General features: G+C 49.1%; 2 protein-coding genes across 8 annotated transcripts in view; one reads left to right on the top strand and one right to left on the bottom strand.

Moving 5' to 3' along the window:
* The window catches only part of SLC12A5 (solute carrier family 12 member 5), a 42,098-nt gene extending 33,391 nt beyond the window's left edge, over positions 1-8,707 (top strand). For 4 of the 5 annotated variants that reach the window (XM_082430091.1, XM_082430094.1, XM_082430093.1 and 1 more), the window contains 9 exons: positions 1,036-1,231; positions 2,064-2,233; positions 2,654-2,785; positions 3,695-3,802; positions 4,731-4,853; positions 4,946-5,145; positions 5,489-5,503; positions 5,774-5,907; positions 6,118-8,707. In XM_082430091.1, coding sequence (XP_082286217.1) covers positions 1,036-1,231; positions 2,064-2,233; positions 2,654-2,785; positions 3,695-3,802; positions 4,731-4,853; positions 4,946-5,145; positions 5,489-5,503; positions 5,774-5,907; positions 6,118-6,209 — 1,170 coding nt within the window. In that variant the 3' untranslated portion in view covers positions 6,210-8,707. The remainder of the gene's footprint in view (positions 1-1,035; positions 1,232-2,063; positions 2,234-2,653; positions 2,786-3,694; positions 3,803-4,730; positions 4,854-4,945; positions 5,146-5,488; positions 5,504-5,773; positions 5,908-6,117) is intronic. The other variant, XM_082430092.1, reaches the window with a different exon arrangement.
* Positions 8,708-9,499: 792 nt separating this feature from the next.
* The window catches only part of NCOA5 (nuclear receptor coactivator 5), a 31,238-nt gene continuing 16,770 nt past the window's right edge, over positions 9,500-23,967 (bottom strand). For 2 of the 3 annotated variants that reach the window (XM_082430204.1, XM_082430205.1), the window contains 6 exons: positions 18,806-19,132; positions 17,344-17,480; positions 15,670-15,796; positions 13,611-13,810; positions 11,920-12,240; positions 9,500-11,459 (listed from right to left, as the gene is read on the bottom strand). In XM_082430204.1, coding sequence (XP_082286330.1) covers positions 10,870-11,459; positions 11,920-12,240; positions 13,611-13,810; positions 15,670-15,796; positions 17,344-17,480; positions 18,806-19,132 — 1,702 coding nt within the window. In that variant the 3' untranslated portion in view covers positions 9,500-10,869. Of the gene's footprint in view, positions 11,460-11,896; positions 12,241-13,610; positions 13,811-15,669; positions 15,797-17,343; positions 17,481-18,805; positions 19,133-23,967 lie in introns of all 3 variants that reach the window. The other variant, XM_082430206.1, reaches the window with a different exon arrangement.

The following is a 23,967-nucleotide window of genomic DNA, read 5'->3' as shown; positions in this document are numbered from 1 at the left end:
AACCCGTGTCCCCTGCATTGGCAGGGGTATTCTTAACCACTGCACCACCAGGGAAGCCCAGGAGCCCTTTCTGTTTGACATCAGAGGCTTGGTTAAGAGTGTGAAGGGGGGCTTCCCTGGTGGCACAGTGGTTAAGAATCCGCCTGCCAATGCAGGGGATACGGGTTCGAGCCCTGGTCTGGGAAGATCCCACATGCCGCAGAGCAACTCAGCCCACGTGCCGCACAACTACTGCAGCCCATGCGCCTAGAGCCCGTGCTCCACAACAAGAGAAGTCACCACAATGAGAAGCCCGCACACCGCGATGAAGAATAGCCCCCGCTCGCCGCAACCAGAGAAAAGCCTGCATGCAGCAACGAAGACCCAAAGCAGCCAAAAATAAATAAAATAAAATAAAATAAAATAAAATAAATTTATAAAAAAAAAAAAAGAGTGTGAAGGATGGCGTCAGACCCCTGAACTTGAACCTCTACAGTAACATCCATTATCTGCATGGCCTGAAGCAAGTCTTAATTTCTCTGAGCCTCAATTTCCTTACTTATAAAGTGAGAGTAATAACACTTCCCTCATCGTGCAGATTGAATGTGTGTTTTAAATGCTTACCGTCATGCTAACTTTTACAAACTGTTAAAACCAAATTGTCTGGCTATGCAGAGGGGCCCAGTTTCATTGCGGTTTGGGTGGACGGGTGGTGTCTGAGGAAGGTGATGGTTGAGTTGGGCCAGGCAGGGTGTCATGGACAACAGGGTCGGCCGGGGAGGGGCTCTGGGTGGTGGGTGAGAGCTTGCAGGGGGACTGTGTGAGCAACGGCAGGGCAGTGGGAAGCGTGGGGTCCCAACATGCAGAGCTCTGACTGAGCAGCGAGGAACGGGGGCCATAGGTGATGGGGCGCCAGAGGCCGACATGATCAGAGCTGAGCTTCAGGAATGGGGGGCTGATGCGGGGGAGAGATGGGGGCTAGGGAGGCTGCAAGAGGCTGGGCAGGACTAGGGAGGCCTGAGGCTGGTCCTTTTCTGAGCCCTCCCCTCCCCGCAGTCCATCCGGCGCCTCATGGAGGCAGAGAAGGTGAAGGGCTTCTGCCAGGTAGTGATCTCCTCCAACCTGCGAGATGGCGTGTCCCACCTGATTCAGTCCGGGGGCCTCGGGGGGCTGCAGCACAACACCGTGCTCGTTGGCTGGCCCCGAAACTGGCGGCAGAAGGAAGATCATCAGACGTGGAGGAACTTCATTGGTAAAGCTGTGTGGGCTCGGGGTGGTAGAGGGCTGGGTGGGGGTGGTTTTCCTTCTTTGGGCCTGGGGACCATTTCCCAGGTGTAACAGGTATGGAGTCGGCATATGCAGGTGATGGCGTTCAAAGCCTCCCATGTGCCAGGCACTGTGCGGGGAGCCTGGGGACTCAGGTGTGGAGGAGACAGTCTTGGCTCCGGCAGGGTTCACAACCCTGGGAGGAAGACAGTGCAGGGAGTGGGAAGAGCTACAGCTTTGAAGTCGCTGAGGCCCGGGTCTACATCTCCCCTCTGGCCCTTCCTCGCTGTGTGACTGTTCACAAGTGCCTCACCCTCTCTGAGCATCAGATGCCTTGGTAGTAGTGGGTACTAAGTAACACAATAACTAACACTTACAGACTGTGTTCTGTGTGCCAGACAAGTGGAGGCTTTCTCTCATTCTCTCAGCAGGCCTGTGAGGGCTAGGCATTGCTGTCTCCATTTTATTGGTGTGAAACTGAGGCACGGAGAGATTAAGGTCACGCAGCTGGTAAACCCTGAGGCGGCTTTATCGGTAGATCCTAGTTAGAAGGTGGTTGGGAGGATTAAGTGAGCCCTGCATGGTCGAGTTCTTAATCAGAAAGGGCAGGTGTTGTTATCACCACTTCAACCGTGGGGAAACGGAGGCCCAGAGAGGCTTCCCCAGATTCAAACAAGCGACGAGGCCCAGGTAGATGGGGGTTTTCTGACTCCTCAGCCCAAGGCCAAGGCGGGATGGGGTGGGGGTGGGGTGCTGGGTGCCAGAAAGGGACCAGGGTCACTGTTTTACCGTCTGGCCATCTCTTTGGTCTCCTCCAGAGCTGGTCCGGGAAACCACGGCCGGTCACCTGGCCCTGCTGGTCACCAAGAACGTTTCCATGTTTCCTGGTAACCCGGAGCGCTTCTCGGAGGGCAGCATCGACGTCTGGTGGATTGTGCACGACGGGGGCATGCTCATGCTGCTGCCCTTCCTGCTGCGGCACCACAAGGTGCGCATGCGTGTGCGTGAGTGAGCGTCCGCGTGTTTGTGCGCTCGTGCCCACATCCATGGGCGGGGCTTCTGGGCTCCAGAAGGGGCCAGCCTCCACGTGACCTCCTGGGAAAGGGCTCCAATCCCCTCCTTAATTCTGAGATGCTGGGAACTGAAGGTGTCTCCCCTTGCAGATGTCCTTGAATTATAAAGGAGAGCAATGTTTAACTCAAGGGAGAGATGCTTTAATGAGGGGACCCTCATCTACGCAGAGGCGTTTTTGTAGGGAGTGGCCGCTGAGATAGAGGATTGGGGAGCTGCATGTATGTGTGGGAAGGTGCGTGGGAAGGGTGAGGGACAGGGTCCTGTCTACGTTCTGGCCCTGGGTCTCCGCACTGCGTCTGGGCTGGACCTTTCTGGGTCCCCTTCACCCCTCCAGGTTTGGCGGAAGTGCAAGATGCGAATCTTCACTGTGGCCCAGATGGACGACAATAGCATCCAGATGAAGAAGGATTTGACCACATTTCTGTACCATTTACGTATCACCGCGGAGGTCGAGGTGGTGGAGATGGTGAGTCCCCAGGAGCCACCTCTGACGTTTTGGAGTCCCTTCTGGACTCTTTCCCCTTGGCCCCAGAACCAAATGGGGAACCCCAACTCCCATCAGCTTGTGATGCTGGATCCCTTCCCTGCATCCACTTTTTAGCCTCTCACATATTCAACTGAGAGCCCATCCATCCATCCATCCATACACCCTTCTCTCCTTCATAAGAATAGCCATGTCTAATAATGCTTACTACATGTGAGGCACTGTACTATGCACTTTATGTATATTACTTCTCACAGCACTCAATGAAATAGATACAATTATCAGCATTTCCATTTTACAGATTAGGCAGTTGAGGCACAGAAAGGTTAAGTAATTTGCCCCGAACACACACTAAGTGGCAGGGCCAGGATTCAACCCCAAGCAGACTGGCTCTAGAGTCCATGCTCCTCGCACTTACACTCTACAGCCTCTTGTCTGTCCATTCCTCTCAGCTTATTTATCCATTTACCCATCTCTCTGTGTATTCATTAATCCACCCACATATCCGTTAATGTATTTATTCACTCACTCATCCATTCATCCATGTACATAATTCATTCATCTCTGTGTTCCTTTTTATATTTCTCCCCCCTCTCCATTCACCCAGGTAATTAATTAATCCACTCATTCATTAATTCACCCATTCATTTGCCCAGTCCTGTGCTTGGCTGAGGAGGGAATGAGCTGCATTGCCTTCAAAGAGCATCGCCCTCTGCTTTGTCCTTGCCTCCCACAACTGTTGATTAAACTAGGTCATTGGATAGGGAAATCTTAGGTTGGCAGAAAGAAGGGGGCCTGCCTCCCTCCCCTTGGCCTTGCGCCTAAGCTCAGAGCTCATACTTTCCCCCCTTGCCCCTCCTCCACCCCATCCCCACCCCTGCCTGCCCACAGCATGAGAGCGACATCTCGGCTTACACCTACGAGAAGACGTTGGTGATGGAACAGCGTTCCCAGATCCTCAAGCAGATGCATTTAACCAAGAATGAGCGGGAGCGGGAGGTGAGGTTGCCCTGGCTGGGCTCGGAGAGTCTCAGGCTGCTGCCAGCTCTGGGTGTGCACAGGTTTGGGATGGCCCACTCCTGGCCATTGGCACTGCCACCTTCTGGTACCGGGTTCCCCAGCAGCAGGGGTACACACAGCAGCTGCATCTCTCAAGCCTCCCAGCCAGGATGCAGAGGGGCTTTGGCATGCGTGACAGATCTTCCGCTCACTATGTGACTTCTGGGGCCCAAGGGAGAATAGTGGATGTTAAATATGTATGGATGATGATTTCTCAGGGGCGTGGGCTGCCAGTGTGGGGGACAAGGGATTATGTGATAGACCCTTAGAGAGTCTTAGAGAGTGGGTAACAGATGGATATTTCAGGATGCAGCTGATGATGAGAGTTGGGGGCAAATGTCCTAGGGTGTGGACGGTGGGTTCTCAGGGGTAACGATGATGAGCTCTCATGGGGTATGGCTGTAAGATCTCCCCAGTGTGGGTAATGTGGGACCACTAGCCCTCTGGCATTTGAATGAAAGCCCCACCCCAGGGAGTGGGGTCCTTGGGGAAATGAGCTATGGTACCCTGGGGGTTGGGGACAGAAGAGATCTTGGAGGTGGGTGACAGTAAACTTGTAAGAAATGGCATGTGCTCTGACCAATCAGAACTGGCACTGGACCGTAGTGCTATGTAGAGCCCAGCTGGGCCAGGTGTTAACCCTTTGGTTGCTGGATAGTGGAGAGGTCAGGAGTACTGGAGAGGGGTTGGAGTGGCCAGGTCAGTGGGGGCAATAGCTATTTGATGTGGAGGCATTGCAATAGTTTAACAACTGGTAGGGGTCCCAAAAGTGCACATCCTGGCTGAATGTCAGCTCTGGGGGTAGCTCTTTGCAGGGCATGGGTAGTGATTTCCAGCAGAGCTGGCACCAACCTGTGTCACTCCCTAGATCCAGAGTATCACAGATGAGTCTCGGGGCTCAATCCGGAGAAAGAATCCAGCCAACACTCGGCTCCGCCTCAACGTCCCAGAAGAGACAGCTGGTGACAGCGAGGAGAAGCCGGAAGAGGAGGTATGCAGCGGGGGTGGTTTGGCTCCAGCCAGTGGGAGCAGGAACTTTGGCCTCCCAAGGAGTCACATGCTGTCCCTTCTTTTATCCCTCAGGTGCAGCTGATCCATGACCAGAGTGCTCCCAGCTGCCCCAGCAGCTCACCGTCCCCGGGGGAGGAACCCGAACGGGAGGGCGAGGCAGATCCAGAGAAAGTGCATCTCACCTGGACCAAGGACAAATCTGTGGCAGAGAAGAACAAGGGCCCCAGTCCTGTCTCCTCAGAGGGCATCAAGGACTTCTTCAGCATGAAGCCGTACGGGCCTGGGGGCTAAGGGCTGGGGTCTGGGGTGAGCCTACAGGGTCTTTGCTCCCCATGGCAGAGCAAATGAGCAGAAGGGGTCCTGGCCTGGTAGTTGGAAGACCCAGCCCAGACCTTGTCTTAGTTTCCCCATCTGAGGACTCAGGTTGGGCTTGATTGCTAAGGGTCAGAACTCCCAGGTGCAGGCAGTGGAAAGGCGAAGCCTGTGGGGCTGGGAGAGCGGGACCAGTTTGCACACAGGGTGGTTGATGGTGGCTCAAGTAGTCCTCAGCTTCTCCTGCTTTTTCTGACCCCTCTCTTTTTCTTCCTCTCTTTGCTTCTCTTATGTTTCCTGAAGGGAGTGGGAGAACTTGTAAGTGCTTCAGAATTTTTAACTTCTCCCCTAGGTTGGCCAGGGTCCCTCCTCTTCTCACTCCACCAGGAACCCTCAGTTCGTGCCCCTGACCTCTGGGGTCTCCGAATAGCCCAGCTTGGAGAAGTCTAGGGTTGGTGGTCCCTGGCTTGCAAGGACTAGATCCCAGCAGCGCAGTGCTGGGGTGGGGGGGCTGGAAGGGCGACTGGATCCAACCCTCCCCTCTCCCAGCCTCATGTGCCCTCCTCCCTCCCTCCCTCCCTCCCTCAGGAACCAGTCCAACGTGCGGCGCATGCACACCGCTGTGCGGCTGAACGAGGTCATCGTCAAGAAATCCCGGGACGCCAAGCTTGTTTTGCTCAACATGCCTGGGCCTCCCCGCAACCGCAACGGTGACGAAAATTGTATCCTGGGCTTAAAATTGGGAGGAAGGGGGAGGTGGACGTCAGGGGACTTAGGTCCTGGCCCTGGGAAGGAAGAGTTGAGCCGGGTCTGCTTCAGAATCAGCACCGCGGACAGGGACGCGAGCCCAGCGTTCCCCTGGCGCCCAACACGCACGACCCTAATTCCATCGGGAGGGAAGGGGACGGTCTTTCTCCTTGACGGGCGCTCAGACATGGAGTTCCTCGAGGTCCTCACCGAGCACCTGGACCGGGTGATGCTGGTCCGCGGCGGTGGCCGCGAGGTCATCACCATCTACTCCTGAGAGCCAGGACCTGCCACCCGGGCCCGAGCGCATCCGGCCCGCGCGGCCCCGGAGCCCTCGCCGCGCCCCCCGCCGCTGTCACCGTTTACATACAGACCCTGTGCCCGCGCCCTGGCCCCCTTCCCCGCTGCCTGAAGCCCGGAGGCCACGTCGGTCGGGGCTGACTCGGAGAGGACCGCCCCGCGCGGAGACCAGAGCCCCGAGCGCCCCGTTGGCGCGTCGCCCTGTCGGCCCCGGCTGCCCTTTTTCTAAGCCCGGCCTCGCCCCGCCGGAGGAGACGCTGCAATAAAGGTCGGAGGAGGCGCAGAGAGGAGCGGAGCTGGGGCTTTGAGGACGCCCGGTAGTCCGCGCGGCCCTTTCCCTCTCTTCCCGCGCCCCGCCCCGTCCTCGCTCTGCACCCGTCCCCCGGCGGCCCGGAGGGCGCGGGGTGGGGAGGCTGCGCTCCGCCGTCTACGTCACTTGTCCTCGCGCGGCCGCAGGCGCCGGCCGGCCGAGCCTATACATAGTGTACAGGAGACATCGCGTGTATTTTTAACGTCCCCATATTTCTGTGACTAGAAGCGCAACGGACTTCTCGCCACTGTCGAGCTCTCCCGCTGGGGGCGCCCAGGGAAGGCGGAGGCCTCGGGAAGCTGGGTTTTCCTTGACGTCCGAGAGTTTGAGAGCAAAAGTGCTTTAGGCCCAGGCGGGAGTCGTGGTCCCTCGACACCCCCTCGACGTCTCCTCACCCTTTCCGCGCGCCCTTGGCTTCCGACCCTTCCCTCTAGTTCTTCTCGGAGACGAAGTGAGACAAGTGTCCAGCTTTTCCTGGATTCGCCTCCCAGCGGAGTGAGCTTCCACTGTGGCTGCAGAGGCGGGCGCAGCCTCTTCTCATCGGCTCTTATGCAAGCTGGGGCCACGATAGGGGAGGGGCGCTCCTCAAGGAGGAGAAACCGAGAGAGGCCCTCGCCCCACCGAGGAAGCCCCGCCCCGGTGCCTTCGCTGGGGGAGCAGGCGTCTCTCCTCAATCGGCTTGTCGCCTGCTCCCCCTATCCCATGGCTCTTCGCCAAAGACTGAAATCGGGGAGCTGGAGGGCGTCCCTACCCCTGGAGTTTCCTTCCTGGGACAGACGAGGGAGGCGGGGGCGGTTCTGGGTTGGGGGCCGGACTCACCGGGGAGGCCCCAGCGCTGTCCCTGATGTTCCCTCCTCTGTCTCCATCTGGCAGCTCTGGCCTCGGGGACCCAGCCGCCTTCTCCGCGTCCCGGGCCGGCCTCGCTGCCTCTAGCTGCGTCTCCCAGGCACCTGGGCGTGGGGGAGGGCGGGAGTCGTCATGTGCTTTGTTCTTAGCGCCTCTCTGCCCTCCTCCAACTAGGACCCAAGGCCTTTGGCTTCTCCAACACCAGTCCTTGGCGCTCCTGCTCCACCAGCCCGGTTGGAGGTGCCCTCTACCCTTAGGGAAACCGCATTGGCCTGGTTCCCCTCCCCCAGGGCACCTTACTAAGGGGGGCAGGCACTGCATGCTCGTTCCAGAGCCCTCTGGGACTGGGTACAGTACCTTCAGCCCCAGGGCCCTGAACTTTGCACCTAGTTAGACATCCTGCCCACCTCCCAGAGCTGAGGCTACTGGGTACTCCTGACCTCACCACCTCCTTTCCTTTGAGCCCAAGGCAGAGCTGGAGCTGGTGCCACCTAGACTTGGCCAGGTGTGGCTGGAGGTAGGTTTGGATGTCTGCCGGTTAGGCCAAGGCCCCTCTGAAATTTGATCAGGGGGCTGGATAGATTCTTCCGGGTAGTAATCAGAAGTCGGAGGTATTAGACACCAGCACTCCCCACCCTCATCCTCCAAAGAACCTCCCTCTGACAGACACAGCTGGGTCTAGCCTTCTGGGGGCCTGAGCACTCCCGGGCTGAAGTGGTGGGCTAGGCAGAAGGGAAAGGGGGTATATTAACATCAGTTAGGGAACCAAAGTTGCACTATCTGGGCCTAGACTGTCTGGTTGGCAAGAGCAGTTTCCGTTGATGAAAACAGACATCCTACAACAAAACCCCAAGTTTTCTGTGCTACATGTGCAATATTTGTCATGAACGTTATCACACGTCACTCATCAAATTAGCTTTATAATCATGTAGCTAGATGTTTCATGTCCATTCAAGTGACTTTTATTCTGAGTGCAATATTTCAATAGCCTTGTAGTGGTAACTAGTGTTGCTTTTGTTTTAGACCATCTATGTGCAGGGCAATGCAATGAAGTTGAAAACCCTTGTAAATAGGAAAGGTTGCAAACCAAATCAAGAGTATTTATTACTATTATTAGGCCTGCCTTTAACTTTACGTGTGTTTCAGTATTCCGCATTCTGCCTCAGTATTGATCTTGTGTTCTTTGTGCCAATATGAAAAGGAGAGGGTTGGTTCTTTCCTTTATTGTTGAATGCTCCCATTTAATGCTTTATAGCTTTTATGTATTAATTTTTTAGACTCCCGTCTGCACAAAATGCAATAAAAATAATTTTATTATACCCTTCACAGCCTGAGGTGTGTTGTTTGGACACTCCAGGAGGAAGAATTAGTAGGTGGGAAGAGGGGTGTAAAAGGTGGCCCTCCAGGAGGCCCCTAGACTCTTAACCAGAAACACTGACCACCACTCCAGGTGGGTTGCCTCGTGTACTGATAGCTCTGGGGCCCTGTCCTAGAGGGACAAAGGCACTGGCAGCAGGGGCAGTGCACCCACCACCTCTCCTACGAGACGGTGAGCACTTCCGGGTCAGCCTCAGCACTGTCAGCATCTTGGTCCCGAACCCACTGGAGGCCTCGTGCCAGCCGCTTCACCACACCCACTCCAAGCCTCCTGATGGGGCTCTCTATTAAATGCTCTCCAGAGCTCCTACCTGTGACTCTGCTTCTGCCAACTCCTTGCGTAACGGGCTGGACAGAGGGCGGCAAGTGAGACAAAATCAAAACAGGAGAGTACCCCACTCTCCACTCGCCTTTGGCCAGAAATGGCCTCTTCACAAGTCCTGTTTTCCTTTCCTAGAATAAGAGGACAAGCCTCTGACACAGTGCAAGTCTGCCACAAACACGGATGTTTACATAGCATTATAATTAACCAGCAGGCTTTTGCTCTGAGCTGTACTAGGTGAGCTGCATAAGAAGAGAAGCTAGGGTTAAAAGAGGTTTTGAGGCCTGACTGCAGACTCAGGGCAGAGCGAAACTAGTCAGTGCTCTGTCAGGGAACCTCGCCTTCAAACTCGGGGAAGGAATGCTCACAAGGAGGCCCTGTGGATAGTGACACCCAAAAAAGACAACACAGCTTTCACTTTTTCGTTTTAATTAAAAAGTAATCATCTCATCTTATTAACAACACAAAAGTTCCAAAGAGAAAAAAAACACTATATAACACAAACAGGTCAGAACATAAAATGCTGCCATCTGGGGACCTTGAGTTTTTGAAAACACTGTTTACTCAGCCACTGGCAGGGACTCAGGTGAAGTCACTGCTCTCCCTCACTTCTGCCAGGGGCCCCTTGAGACTGATCCACAAGGCTCTAATGAGCACCATCCCTAGGGAGAGGGCAGCTTCCTTTGTTTCCATGTAGAGCAGCAGCCAGAAGTCCTCCCTCTAGTAACTTCACTCTGGCTCAAAAGTTATGAACAGCCTCCTGTATCAAGAACATGTCCAGCTACCGAAAGTCTGACATCAAAATGGTCCCTATCTCCTGCTGCTTAGAAAACAGAACAAGAGCCTGATTTTTGAGCCAAAAGCTCAAAGCAATCACTGAAAAAAATGGGTGTTCACTGCCACAGTCTAGAGTTGCCTTCTCAGAGCCGATTCCATGAAACTACCACTGGTGAGGGAGAGGCTAACAGAAATATTAGGGGGTAAGAGTGGCTGGGGCCCAGATTCACAGTTTGTGTTAAACTGCTGGTCACTGGAGCTGTGCAGTCCACGGGAGATCTTTCATTGAAATGAAAGCCAAAAAGAAAAAAAGAGAAAACCAAAAACCAATAACCCTGGGTCAGGCAGAAAAGTGGCCGGCTTGGCCACTCCTCAACAACTCCAGTAGCTGAGTAGCCAGCCGGCTTCTGAATCCTCAAGCAGACCCCACGTTATGTGGGATGGGGTAAGAGGACACCGTGCCCACCAAGCCCAACCTGCTGCTCTGGAACCCTACACAGGAGCTGCAGGCAGGAGCTCGAGCTCTGGTGGGCCTGTGCGAGGCTGGACACCCGTGGTAGGTTCAGAATGAACAAAGGCAGTGGCTCTCAACATGAAAATGCTACCCCAAGCTCACCCAGCTGGGGCTCGGCTGCTTCTTCCTCCCTCGCCCCACGTCCAGCTGACAGAGAGACAACTGAAATACAAACGGAGCCCAGACACCTATACTGCCCATGACCCCAGAGATATTTACTTTCTACCAAAAGAAACCACAAAAAAACAAAAACAAAACCCCCCAAACCCCCACCCCACCACCAACAAAATACACCTCCAGTGCAGTATAAACTCGGACTCTGGAAGGGGTAAGCAACATAGCCTTAGGCAGGAGAGAGCAGATGGTAGAAACTTATGACATTCGATGTGGACCTGGATAGGTGCAGAGAACATCTTCCGAATAACTCTATTTAGAACGCAATAGGTGGGAGGCCAGAGGAAGAGGGGACCAGGAGTAGTTGAGATTTAGCCTCAGTAATGCCTCTGGTACGATCCCATGGGGGCCTGGGGCCGCCCCACCTGTGCTGTGGTCTGGCTAACCAGGTGGGAGAGAGCAGGGCCACTCTGGATCAGAGTGTCCAGAGCCTTCTGTACACTTGGATTGTCAAAGTTGATACCTGTGGAAGACACGGGCCTCTGGCTAGCCAAGTTGCTGGCGGGCACCAGGCGAGTGGAAGGCTGGCCAAAGAGCCCTTGGGAAGGAGCCCCAGGCCTGGGGCCCATGTTCCGAGCAGATCCTGCCTGTCCCAAAATGTTTGGAGGCTGATTGCCAGAGGCCTGTGATCTTTGCTGAGGCTGGCTGTTCGCTGCTATGGAAAAATTCTGGTTCTGGGTGTTTCCGGCAGCAACTGAGGGGGATGCAGAGCTGCTATTGGCCGCAACCGTGCCACTATTGAAGAGGCTGAGGATTTTGGCCTGAAGCTCTTGCTGGGAGGTGGGGGGTGCCGCTGGAGTGGGTGTAGCAGAGGGGAGCACTTGGCCGCTCTGGAGCGGTTGGGAGCTTGGCTGTGTCTTCAGTGAGGCACCCGAGGTCGCCCCGAGTGGTTGACGGGAAATCTGGCCTAAAACACAGAAGGAGGAGGTATCTGGTTGAAAAGTACCCTCCATGGGCAGGAGGCGTAGCAGCCCAGGGAAGAACAACAATCACTGATCACATCAATCACATAGTACACAGACTATAACATCAATTTCCCAAAGGGGCCACTTCATGGTATGTGCTGTTCCCGGAAAACAGCTTCGTTCCTCCAGACAACTACTTAAAGAAAGAAGGGCGTCCACCTTGGTTCCCAGGGAGCCAGCATACTAGCCCACCCACCACACTAACTACAGGGACCAGGATTCAGAGCCCAGATCTTAAGTTACCATCACACCAGCATGGATGGCCCACGGGAGAGCCCAAGGGATGTGCTCATTGCCCCTGCCCACCCTGAAGAGCCCTGGGCCTGCCACCCTCCCAACAGAGCGTGGGGATTAGAGAAATGCAGAGTGAGAACTTCACCTCGGCCCTGCCACGTAGCTCACCAGGCAGAGAGTCGGTGCTGCTCCTCATCAGCCGCTCCTTCCGCTCGCGAAGGTAGTTGATGATCTTGTCAGTCTCCTCGGCAGTGAGGTACCTGTTGTCGGCCAGCAGGTTGATGAGGCTCTGGATGGCTGGAGGGTGCCCCCCGCGCATTCCCTCCTCAGGGCCTCCTCGCTCTCGTTCCTGGAGGAGGGCTTCATCGGCCATCTTGGCTGCCTGTCTGGCAATCTCCTCGCGTTCCTTCTCCCGGCACTCATTCTTGTAGCGCTCATAATTTCTGGCCACCAGCACCATGGCATCTGCCTGGGGCATGTTGCGATGCTCTGCAGGAGGGAATGACATGAGTTATTTTCTCCCATGACAGATTTGAGTGCCCACCTACTGGACTCTACCAAGCCCTTCCTAACCTCAAATGAGCAAGAAAACCATTTCAGTGACAAAAAGCCTTGGGATGGGGATGGGGAGAGGTTGGGAGAGGAGGGGGATGAAGGTTGGGGAGATAGGTGAATGGATTTCTTTGGTGGGGAACAGACACCCTTGTACAGAGCTAGTTCTTTGGGGAATTCTTAGATCACAGACGTGTAGTAAAAACCAAAGAAATATGACAGTCTCTCACAGATTCAAAAAGACCATGTGGAGAATAACCACAGGAGGCAGGCCACGGGGGTCGAAAAAGCCCTTCTGTAAAGCCTGGCTCTCTACTGTGCTCCTAAGGATAGAGCTGGTGTTTTAATTCATCAGTTCAAAGGTTACGGATTAAGATCAAATTGTGACCCTAAATAACCTCCTCTCCTCACCCCTGGGCAACAATGATTTACAGGGTTGTGAGAAGACTTCTCAGCACTTGATATAAATGTCTTCACACATCTTGAGGACTGTTCCTCAGAAAGACAAATGACCCGCTGGAGAGGCTTCTACACGCTATCCCTATGGGTAAAACTGGTGGGGCAAATAGCCCCAGGGTGGTGGGAAAAGTGAAAGGTTTGTGCTGTGTGAGCAAGCAATGAGCAGGGAATCAGCTGGCTGAGTCTCAACAATCTGGGAGCAAAGGACTAAAAGCTACTTCAGGGAAGGACTTCAAGGAACCTACTCTGGGCCTCCAGGAGCTCAGAGCCTCCTCCCTATTCTCACAGCCCCTCCACCCACTTCTCTAGCACACTTACAAAGAGTATCCTAATTGCCTGTTGTATGCTTTGTCCCTCATTAGAAAATCTGCTGAAAGCAAGGACTCTATTGCATTCAGTGTAGTACGTGCCAGAGCTGCGCTGGAGCTGGCCCTCACTGGTGAGAGCAGACTGTGTGCATCTCCTCCCAACTGGCCCTGAAGTGACTTCATGTTGGTAGCTTGATATAGAACACAGTGGGAGTATTTACACCATGGAAATCAGAAAATGCTATAAACCACACCGCCCCCCCACCCCAGAACTGGTTGTTAAACATTTGCCAGCACATCACTGTATATACCTAAGTGCTAAATATAATGTCATATACAGCAGGCCCAGAACTGTATCCAGTGAGAGAATATCAGAAGACTAAATGACTATGCAAGTCTCTGCCGTGCACTTAAAAAAGGGCCCTACCACATTTGAACTGAAATACATTTACCTAAAACCTGCTGCTTCTGAGTAAGGCATAAAAAAATTAATGGACTAGTGACTACTTCTGAAATTCTGACCCGCTTGGGCCTCCATACCTTGTGGGGTTCCAAACATGATGTTGACCGTACAGGAGCGGTGAATCTGGTGTTGCTGGGTGATGACAATAGCAAAGGGAGACCCTCCCCTGCTAACATCCTCCAAGGCTTGTGACAGTGACACCTCTGTGTTGAGGAAGATCAAGTCCACTACCATGCCTAGGTCTCGAACCTTCCGCCCCACAGATTCAGCATAATCTCTGTAGAAACAAACAGGATCCAGGTGAGTACTCCCTGACCAACTCCCAATCTGCACACTGTGGCACCTCAGCTAGCTGTGTGAGCTCCTATGAAGACTTCAAATCCTAGCTCTACCAGTGTCTCCCTAGCACCCTCTTCAGGCTCCAAGAATCTAGACCAATTCCTTCTCTATACTGGCTCAAAATGGTCACACATGAAGTTGCCAATAGCACAGTATTTAGTACCCAGGTCCTCCTCTTGATTCTCTAGTCTGATGGTCATTCCTAAACACCATCCTGATGCCTAAGACTTGTAACACATGTCCGTCTTTGTAGAGGCTGCACAATATAGTGGGAAAAGCATGGGTTTTAAATGCTAGAAAGACAGGTTTGGATCCTAACATTTACTTGCAAAGTTGAAGCTTTAAGCAAGTCCCTTTACCTCTTACAAACCTCAGTTTCTTTAACAGTCAGACAGGATTAATATGGCTCAGCTCATACGTCACTTCCTTGACTTTCTCTGCAATCTAAATCAGATCCTTGATATATTTCTTATAAGACACATCACCAATACATTTATTTCTGTCATTTGTCCAACTAGGGTATAAGCTCCACAAGAGGAAGGGGCCATGTGTGTTTGCTTATTAGCATTACAGCTCCAGGACCTAGCACCTGTCACACATAGAAAATTTGATGAGTGAATACACATGAAACATGATTACTGTGAAGATTAAAAAAATTATTTAAGTGCCTAGCATGTAGTAGTACAGAGTAGGTGCTCAGAAAATGACATTATCATGAGTCAAAAGGGGGGAGGGCAAAAAAAAGCCATCTACAAGTTAAAAGCAGCATCTGTTTCTAAACAAGGCAGCCCCAAGCCTGTGAATGCTGCCTGCTGCTTGGTGACTCAACACCTATTTCCCTAGTCTCTGCCTTGAAATTAGCTCTTTAACCCCAAACTGCTAGAAAATACATGAAGTTATTTACTAACCACTTGGGGAAAGGGAACATAGCTACTCTCAAACTTGCAAGCTGCTATAAACTCCCTTCTACACCTCTGCTCTGCTACTTCAAGGAAAGAATGTGAAACAGAGGTAGAGTAAAATACTGCTATGAACTCTGGCTTGGCTAGCGTGGTCACCTAACAGCTCTGCAAGGCTATGGCACTTCACAAAGAAAGCCTGGCTCTTGGCTGACAAATGCAGAGACGTATGCCTTCCAAAGTACTGGGGATTCGGTGTTGTCTCACAAAGGGGACATTTATTGCTTTGCCTGACCAGCATATAGTCCCCTCTTTGATTTTCCTTGGGAAGGCACCCCTTTCCCACTCAGTACACATGGTTCCACAGGGCTAATCCCACTTTTAGCTCTAGGGGTGGGCACATGACCTAGCCCTGGCCAATCAGAGCATCCCAGCACTGCTGGTCAAAGTGATAGTTCAGGGATGGGAAAGTAAGCCTGGGCAATCCAATGAGAAACAATTCCAGGACTTCAGGCGGAAGCAATGGGAAAGAGCAGCTCTCTTTCCACTGGTTTGCTAAGCTAAGAAGATACATGTCTAGAGCCAGTGCTGTTCTGCCTTTTTGAGTAGAAAGCTTGTCTGAGAGTGAAGGCAATAGAGAGACCAAGTCTTTATGACAGTGTGACCCTGTATGTGGCCATGCCTGAACTTCCCAGTCAAGCAAACTAAAAATTTCCCTTTGGGCCTAAGCCAGTTTGCAATGGGTCTTCTGTCACCTACAAGTGAAAGAACCCTGGTTAACACAGTATAACAATGCCAGAGTACACAGCCCAAGTTAAGTGGGTACAGCTGCCAACGAGCCTGAATTTCTCTTCTGATCCTTCTCCTCACTCAGGAAAAATATCCAAAGGGTTCTTACTTAGTCTGCTTGTTGACCACAATCACAGAACAATCAACAGGCCTCTCAGCATCAAAGCGTCTCTGGATTTCCTCAAAATACTGACGATAAAGCTCTTCTCTACGCCGTTCCTCACGTTTCAAACGCTCTGCAGGATGACACCAGAGAAAACTGAAACATGGACCGTGCCTTTCTATAAAAATAAGTCACAGGCCTTATTTTCAATCCTGAACTACTTGTGGGCAAAGGTCATAACACACACACACACACACACACCCACCCACACACACACACACTTTCTCTGAATTAATCCTCTAGACTACCTCCTAAAAATAACCCTTATTATTGTTTTTTACTATTATAAATTCATTGAAATGGAATGATTGGATTAAATGGCATGGTTGTTTTAATCTCACACATGCTGCCAAAATGCCCTCTAGAAAGGCTGTGACTAATTTATCCTTTCACAGGGGTGGAGCACCTAGTGCTATTTCTCCACATCTTAGTCAACATTGAGTATTGTCATTAAAAAGAAAACAAAACAAAAACCAAACCAAAAAAACCTCCTGCCAACTTGATAGGTAAAAGATGGTATTTCATTATTTTCATTTTTGGGACAACTATTTAAGTCCCCTATTGACAGGTAATTGTAATTTGTTAAAAAAAAAACCAGGCAGTAAACAAACACGAAACACCCCCCCAAACAAACAAACAAAATCAGGCAGTAAAGTGTAAGTTTCTTAACAAATTAAAAATGAGGTTCTTGGGCTTCCCTGGTGGCACAGTGGTTAAGAGTCCGCCTGCCAATGCAGGGGATGCGGGTTCGGGCCCTGGTTCAGGAGGATCCCACATGCCGCGGAGCAACTAAGCCCGTGCGCCAAAACTACTGAGTCTGCGCTCTAGAGCCCATGAGCCACAACTACTAGCCCACATGCCACAACTGCTGGGGCCCACACGCCTGGAGCCCGTGCTCTGCAACAAGAGAAGCCACCGCAGTGAGAAGCCCACGCACCGCAACGAAGAGTGACCCCTGCTCGCCGCAACTAGAGAAAGCCCGAGAGCAGCAACGAAGACCCAACGCAGCCAAAAATAAAGAAAGAAAGAAAGAAAGGAAGGGAAGGAAGGGAAGGAAGGGGAGGAAGGGAAGGAAGGAAGGAAGGAAGGAAGGAAGAAAGAAAGATAGATAGAAAAGAGGTTCTTAACTTGACCAGGTGTAAAACAATCTAAAAATCTTTAAAGATGTATTGAATGTATTGAGAAAATCAAGGCTTTTATCAATAAAAAACATGTTTGTCTTTACCTAAAAAGTAAATGCTGTTAGGTAAAGATTATAAATAAAACAAAAAACCCCACATACTACATAGGTAATGCAAACAGTTTTAGTTACTTGGTCAATGAGCAAAAAAAAAAGCAAACGACCTCTTCTGCTCCCATCTTTTGTTCATTTCTTTTCTTACTGCTGGAATTTCATACTTATTTCTTCTTGTTAGATGACTAAATCAGATGAGGGTACTACTTCGCATTTTAAAAATGATTTTCAAGCTGAATGTTCTCTACACATGAACAGGGTATTTGTATTTCTTCTTTCTGTGAATTGCTTAGCCAAGTCATTAGCCCCTTTCCAGTTGGTTATTAGCTTCCTCTTTCTTTTGTAAAGTGTCCTACCAGTGCTAAGTGCTGTTTCTGCTACTTTACCTTTTGCACGAGACTGACTTTCTGGGCCTGGAGGGCCTCGTCCATCAAAGCTATCTCTGTAACGGTCAAAGTAAGAGTCATCCTTCCTCCTGCAATAGTCATCCATTCGCAGGTATCGGTCGTAAGAGCCTTCTCTCCTGAAAAGTTAAAGAAATGTGCGCAAAGTTAAAAGTCTTATCCTGCAAACATCAAATACAGAGAATTCTTCAAGACCCAGTTGTCTGTGAGGAAGTAAAGCACAGTAAGGCACAGGACTTTGGGATCAGACAAACGAAATTAGTATCTGGGACTCACTGCTTATCAGCTCTGTGGCTGGGACTGAGTTAACCTACCTTCCAAAGTGACTGGGAGGATGTACAGAAAGCTCTCAGCATAAAGTGAGCTCCCTGGCCTAAAGTAAATACAAAATAACTGGTAGTAATTATTGATGTTAGTTTTGAGGAACCATTCCATGCCCCCACCCCAAGCCTCCTTCCCTGTGCTTTTGAAAAATTGTGGTTAAAAACCAAAACAAAAAAAATCAAAAAAATCCACATAAATAATTTTTCATCACCCCGAACAGAAACTCAACCCCCTTTGCTGTTACTTTGTCTCTATGAATTTGCCTTTTCTAAATACTTCATATAAGTGAAAACATGTATTTGTCTTTTGTGTCTGTCTGGCTTATTTCACATAGCATAATGTTTTCAAGGACCATCAAGGTTGTCGCAGGTGTCAGAATTACCTTTCTTTTTATGGCTGAATAATATTGTTTTATGGATATATTACATTTTTTTATCCATCTATTGATGGACATTTGAATTGTGTCTACCTTCTGACTACTGTGAATAGTGTTGCTATGTACATTCACATTCATCTGCGTGAGTTCCTCTTTTCAATTCTTTTCGATATATATTCAGGAGTGGAACTGACGGATCATTAATTCTACTATATTTAACTTTCTGAGGAACCGCCAAACTTTTTCACAGTGGCCATACTACTTTACATTCCCACCAGCAATGTATGAGGATTCCAGTTTCTCCACACCTCGCCAACACTTTTTTTTAAAATAAATTATTATAGCCATCCTCGTAGGTATGAAGTGGTATCTCATTGTGGCTTTAATTTGCATTTCTCTGATAACTAAGGATGTCAAGCATCTTTTCACGTATTTATTGACCATTTGTGCACCTTCCCTGCGGTTTTGCATGGCCAAAACAATTTGTACTCCATCTTTTTTTCCATTTGCACGATGTTGCCTTTCAGAGGCCACAGGGAGAGACCCAGATTCATTCACTAAGCACAGTTCATCATCATTCACACATTCACCAAATATTTATTAAGCAGCACATCTACCATTTGATAGACATTGGAAATATAGGGCTGATAAAGTCACTGCTATACAGAGCTTTCCATCAGTTCAGCAGAAGACACATAAAAAAGACTATTACAAAAAAACCAACCAGAACAGCTGTACACGTACCTGTACATGGGATCTCGTGAGTCTCTCATATCTCTGTATCTGTCGTACATGGGGTCCCGGTGATCTCGAAAATCCCTAGAGTCTCTTAGGTCACGAAAGTCTCTAGGATCCCTCATGTCCCGAGCATCACGCATACTTCTGCTGTCTCTGTGATCCCGAATGTCTCTGCTCTCTCTGTGGTCCCGCAAATCTCGGGGGTCTCGCATGTCTCTGCTATCTCGAGCATCCCGGCCATTTCTGCCATCCCTGGGCTCTCTTCTTGGACTTCCTCGAATGGGGGATCGATCGCGTCTTGTATCTCGGCTGTCTCCAAAGCCATATGGATCCCTGTGGGAGGCAGCAAGAAGATGCTAAGACAAAGAAATTGAAGGAGCCAACCTTTCAGCTCTTTATTGGAGGAAGCCCCCACCCTCCAAGCATTCTTCTCTAAAATACGGCAGTCAGTGAGAACATGATTAAAATTTTAAGGATAGTTACCATCTGGTCAGCAAATAAAGACTAGTAGGTTCTAGAATCTCAAAAGATTAGGATATTGAGGGAAGAATGTATGATCCAGAGTCAAAGGTTCTGACTGGGATCATAGTGTTTATCAGGCTTCAGGGAGTAATTCAGTATTCTGTATACATGTCAAACTATCATCTCTATCTCAACAGGTTTTCAAAGTGAAAGTGTCTTCCCCCAGAACCTATTTCCTCCCATCAGACTTGTTCGAAAGAGACTTTAAAAAGAGGCAGAACGTTGCGGGTGTGTGTGTGTGTGTGTGTGTGTGTGTGATAATAAGGGGCAAGACTCATGAAGAAAAAATGAGCAAATGGCACCATCTCATACAAAGTAACGGTGATCAAAGGTGTTGTCCTTAAAGTACAGAAAACGTCACTTAAAACATCTAGCAGGATTAATCAAATTAAGGGGAAAAAAGAAAGAAGTACAATATGAGACATACAGTCAGATACAGGAACACTCAGTTTCTCTACCTTCTTAACATACATATTGAGAAGTGGTCTCTCTCAGTCTGAGGTTTATGTAGAACCTGGTTCCTTTTTGCCAAGGTGTTTTTTGTTTGTTTTAAAAAAAACAAAAACAAGAAAAAAAAAGTGTTTGAAGTCACAGGTATGTTTGGCCTGATCTGCTTCAATATTCTTCATGAGACATTCCACCCAACTGGAAACTCATCCCCAACATATCTAAAATTAAACTTCTTATTCAACCCAATCAGGCCCAGACTGACTTTTTCATTTCTGCCTAAAATCATCTTCCCATTTACCATGGTTTAAGTTCTTGAAAGTTAACTGATTTTTCTTCTCTATCCCCATTAAGTCACTTGAATCCTGTTTTTCTTGTTCATTCTCATTGGATTTCTAAGTTCAATCCAAACTCTTATTTTTATGCTGGCACCACCAAGAGTTTCCAAAAAACAAAACCAAAACCCAATCTTCCAGATTTCAATTCATTCAGCAAATACCAGATTAACCATCTGAATTTCCACCTGTTACCAGCTGCAGCTTGGCTATCACGCTTCTGGGCACCCTTCCCTAACAGATCTGGCCCCTTCGCATTTATTATTTCTCCCCCATTTCCTGATCCAACCTCCTTAGTTCTACTTAAGCTGTTCTTATGACTCAACTCACGCTATGCATCTCAGTATTTCTGTTCATACGGCTTTTCAACATGGAATGTTCTTCCTGCACTAACTCAGGTATCACCCAATCCTCAAAGGCAAGTTCATGTCCCATGTCTTCCAAGAAATCTCTAATCTCTAGTAACCGCTGATCTCTCCTCCTGCTAAACTCTTAGAGCACTTACTATTTCTATTACTCATCTTGATCTGGTTTACCTTTTTACAACGTCTTCTTGTGTGACCCACTTTAAGGATTACCTCCTCCGTAAAACCTGCCCTGAACTCTTGATCTTTTCCAACAAATATGCTCCTCCTCCATTCTTTTCCATCTCATCTACCTACTCAGTTGCTCAAGCCACGAAACTGGATGTCATCCTTTCCTTAAAGTCGCATCCACTCTTCCAATCACATTTCCAAATTCTGTTAACTCTTTCTCTGAAATTGATATCCATTCTGCCCGTTTCTTTACCACTATAAGGTACCACTGAAGGCCAACCCCAAACCATCTCTCCCCAAAACCACAATAGCCTTCTAAAGTAGTCTCCTCATCTCTCCTCTTGCCTGTTTCCCAATCTTTCTCCAGATTACTCTGAAGTGATCTTTTACATACATAAAACCCTTCACTGGTTTCCCACAGTATTTCGAATTCAGTCTAAAATCTCTACTGAAGTTAGTAAGATTCTCCCTGGCCTTGGCTCCTGTCTTCTCCAACCTAGTCTCACCTTCTCCCTAGTTCACCACTTTCTTACCATATTGACCTTTCAGCTATAACTAGTCAAGGTTTTTCCTGATGCCTCTACTTGTAGCAGGAACGAATCCATACTCATTTTCCAGGTCTCAGGCTCAAGTATCCCTTACTCCCTGATTCTGTTAGTTTAAAAGTTTATCTTCCGTCCCTAAATCCTGGCCACTCTCTCTCACAGCACTTTGTTTTCACTCATTTATCACAATTTGACGTCACATATCAATTTACCTGTGTAATGTCTGTTTGCCCTTAGACTGTAAGTCCATGAGGACAAGCACTGTCAGTTTCACTCTCCATGATAAAGCCACCGCATACGTTTATATTGTCTGGCATGTAGCAGATGCTCCATGAATATGTTAAATGAGTCTTGCTCTGCACACATATTTCTACTGCTGCACTTATCATACTGTTCTGTAGTTATTTGCTTACATGGCTTCCCTACCAAACAGTAAGCTCTTCCGAATGCTTTGTATCCGTAGGACACAGAAAAGAGTTCAGTAAATGTTTAATGAATTGAATTGTTCAACTAAAATGTAAGCCTCTCAAGAGCAGGCATCATGTTTTCTTTATAGTTTTGTCATCTACCATGACTACACATATGGGCATTCATCATGATGCCCTCAGCTTGGAAGAAAACCTCAATTTCACTTCATCCACATGGTCACAGCAAAAACAATTTAAATGCCAATTCTGCTTCTATGAAAAGTCCTTGTCATATGTTTTAAGGCTCACAAGTACTCCTGATTTGTGGGAGCAAACATATGGGAGACTAGAGAATTTAAATGAGGACAGCTAAACATTTTTCCTATTAAAATAAAGTGCAGACTAACCAAGATTCTTACTTCAACTTTTATTATGTCACATAAATCCGCCTAACATGTGTAACATCTGATCTAGTGTATAATGTGGGCAAATCCCCAGGATCTAATAGGAAGGGACAACTGTAAAGTATTTCTGGATTAATGATCGGCAGATAAACCTGCCTTGGGGAGCAGTTAGAAACAGTTATTAGAGGTGGAATCAGATTTCAAGTGTTCTCTGGCAATCAAGGCTGAAAGAGATCATGAACCTGACAGACCACAGACCACACACAAAGCTGTGGGCTGGTGAAAACAGGGCTGGGGACAGGGGCAAGAACACCACGTCAGAGCATGTTTTTCACAGACTTAGGATAATTATAAATGCCATATTTGGTGCTCATTCTTTTGAACCCACTGAAATACCTTACTCACCTGTCAAGAGTTTATCCCTGGAGGTTGACCATAGCACCCTAGATTCCCAAAATCTGGGTTCGTGCTTCCAGTTTGAGAAGGCAAGCACTCTCCCCCCCTCAATGAATCTAAAGTCTGTGTGCAACAAAACTACAAATTTCCCCTCAATTACCTTCTGGGTAACAATGTAGAAGAGACGATATTCACATGGGGAAGAACCAAAGGAGTGGTAGAAGCAGGGACAGAGAGGATAGTAATTCTCTAAAATGAAAAGGCAAAGCTTTTTTTCCTTTCTCCAAAAGATGAGCAGTATGGCAGACTGCTGCTCTTCTGGAGACAAAAACAAAAAACCCTTTAAGGTCACTTTAGAACCCAAACAAAGAACTCCCCAGAACAAAAGGGCTCCTGCTTCTGGCCCCAACATCCTTCTCAAAGCAAGAACCGGATAACAAAAAGGTGGTACAGTGTGCAGGATTCAGAGTGCCGCAAGGATGAAGCCTGCTGAATGAGATGCTTGACCTCAGATAACAAGTGGGTTAGAAGTAAGTTTCTGGAGAATACAGTTCACTATATCATCCCACGGTACCACAGGTGTTTAACTGGAGACCAATGCATTGTACCCTCAGGTACCAGGTCACTAGAGGCTAAAAAGAAACTGAATAGTAGTTAAAGAAATTTCAGAACCAGAGTCCACAAACTGAAGGCAAATGATAAAAACCACTAAAATTCTGTTGCAAATTCCTCAGCTATTCAGCAGGAGGGGGAGAAAAGGCCAAACTCTTTGCCTTGAGAGAAATAAAGTCACACCATTTGGAAACATCTGAGAGGTAAGGAGGGATGGGTGAAGGGAAAAACCATGGCCAGTGAGGTGCTTCTGGTAGAAGTGCTTCTCTTCCTGGGGACAACAGGGGTATGCAGAGCACTAGGCATTTGACAGCTTACTGATAAGATGATTATCTTGGACAACTGATGGACTTTGAGCTTCTCTTTGTCTAGAGACTGAGATCTCAAGCCCAGGATGGTGTTCTTTGGCCTTGGCTGTACAGAAGGTTAGGGAGGAAGGCCTCTGTCCTATTCTTTGTTGGCATCTCCTTTTTTTCTTTCTGTTCACAGTAATATTTTCCTTGGGAGGCCAGCCTTTTTTTTTTTTTTGCTCCTGAAAAAAAATCCTTCATCAGCTCTTCGTACTTCTGTTCTGTCACAGATACTGTCCACAAATACCATTCTCTAAATGGCCGGCTGCTGTGTGATGTTGATCCCCCACCACGCGCTCCATGCTGTTAGAAACAGAGACGACAGACTTGTACAGAATTTTGCCATTAGGTGCCGGTAGGATAATGGGGTGCAATGAGATATCACACATTACAAATCCAAATTTTGTAAGTGCCCATGCTTCTCCCTAGGAAGCACACTGATGATTTTCTCAAACACAAATACGACTCTTCTGTTGGTAGAGAGAGGCAGCACTTGCTGAGAACTGACGGCTCTTCTTTAAGTGTTAGTGCAGAGGTAATCACAGCCTGCAATCTGTAATTGTGAAGCCCACCTAGAGCTAGGGCTGTCTCATACCCAAAGAGCAAGCAGTTAT

The sequence above is a fragment of the Balaenoptera physalus genome (genome assembly GCF_965194825.1).
Source record: "Balaenoptera physalus genome assembly, chromosome: 16".
Taxonomy (NCBI): domain Eukaryota; kingdom Metazoa; phylum Chordata; class Mammalia; order Artiodactyla; family Balaenopteridae; genus Balaenoptera; species Balaenoptera physalus.
Note: the sequence above shows the minus strand (reverse complement) of the source record. Positions and strands in the feature narration are given on the sequence as shown.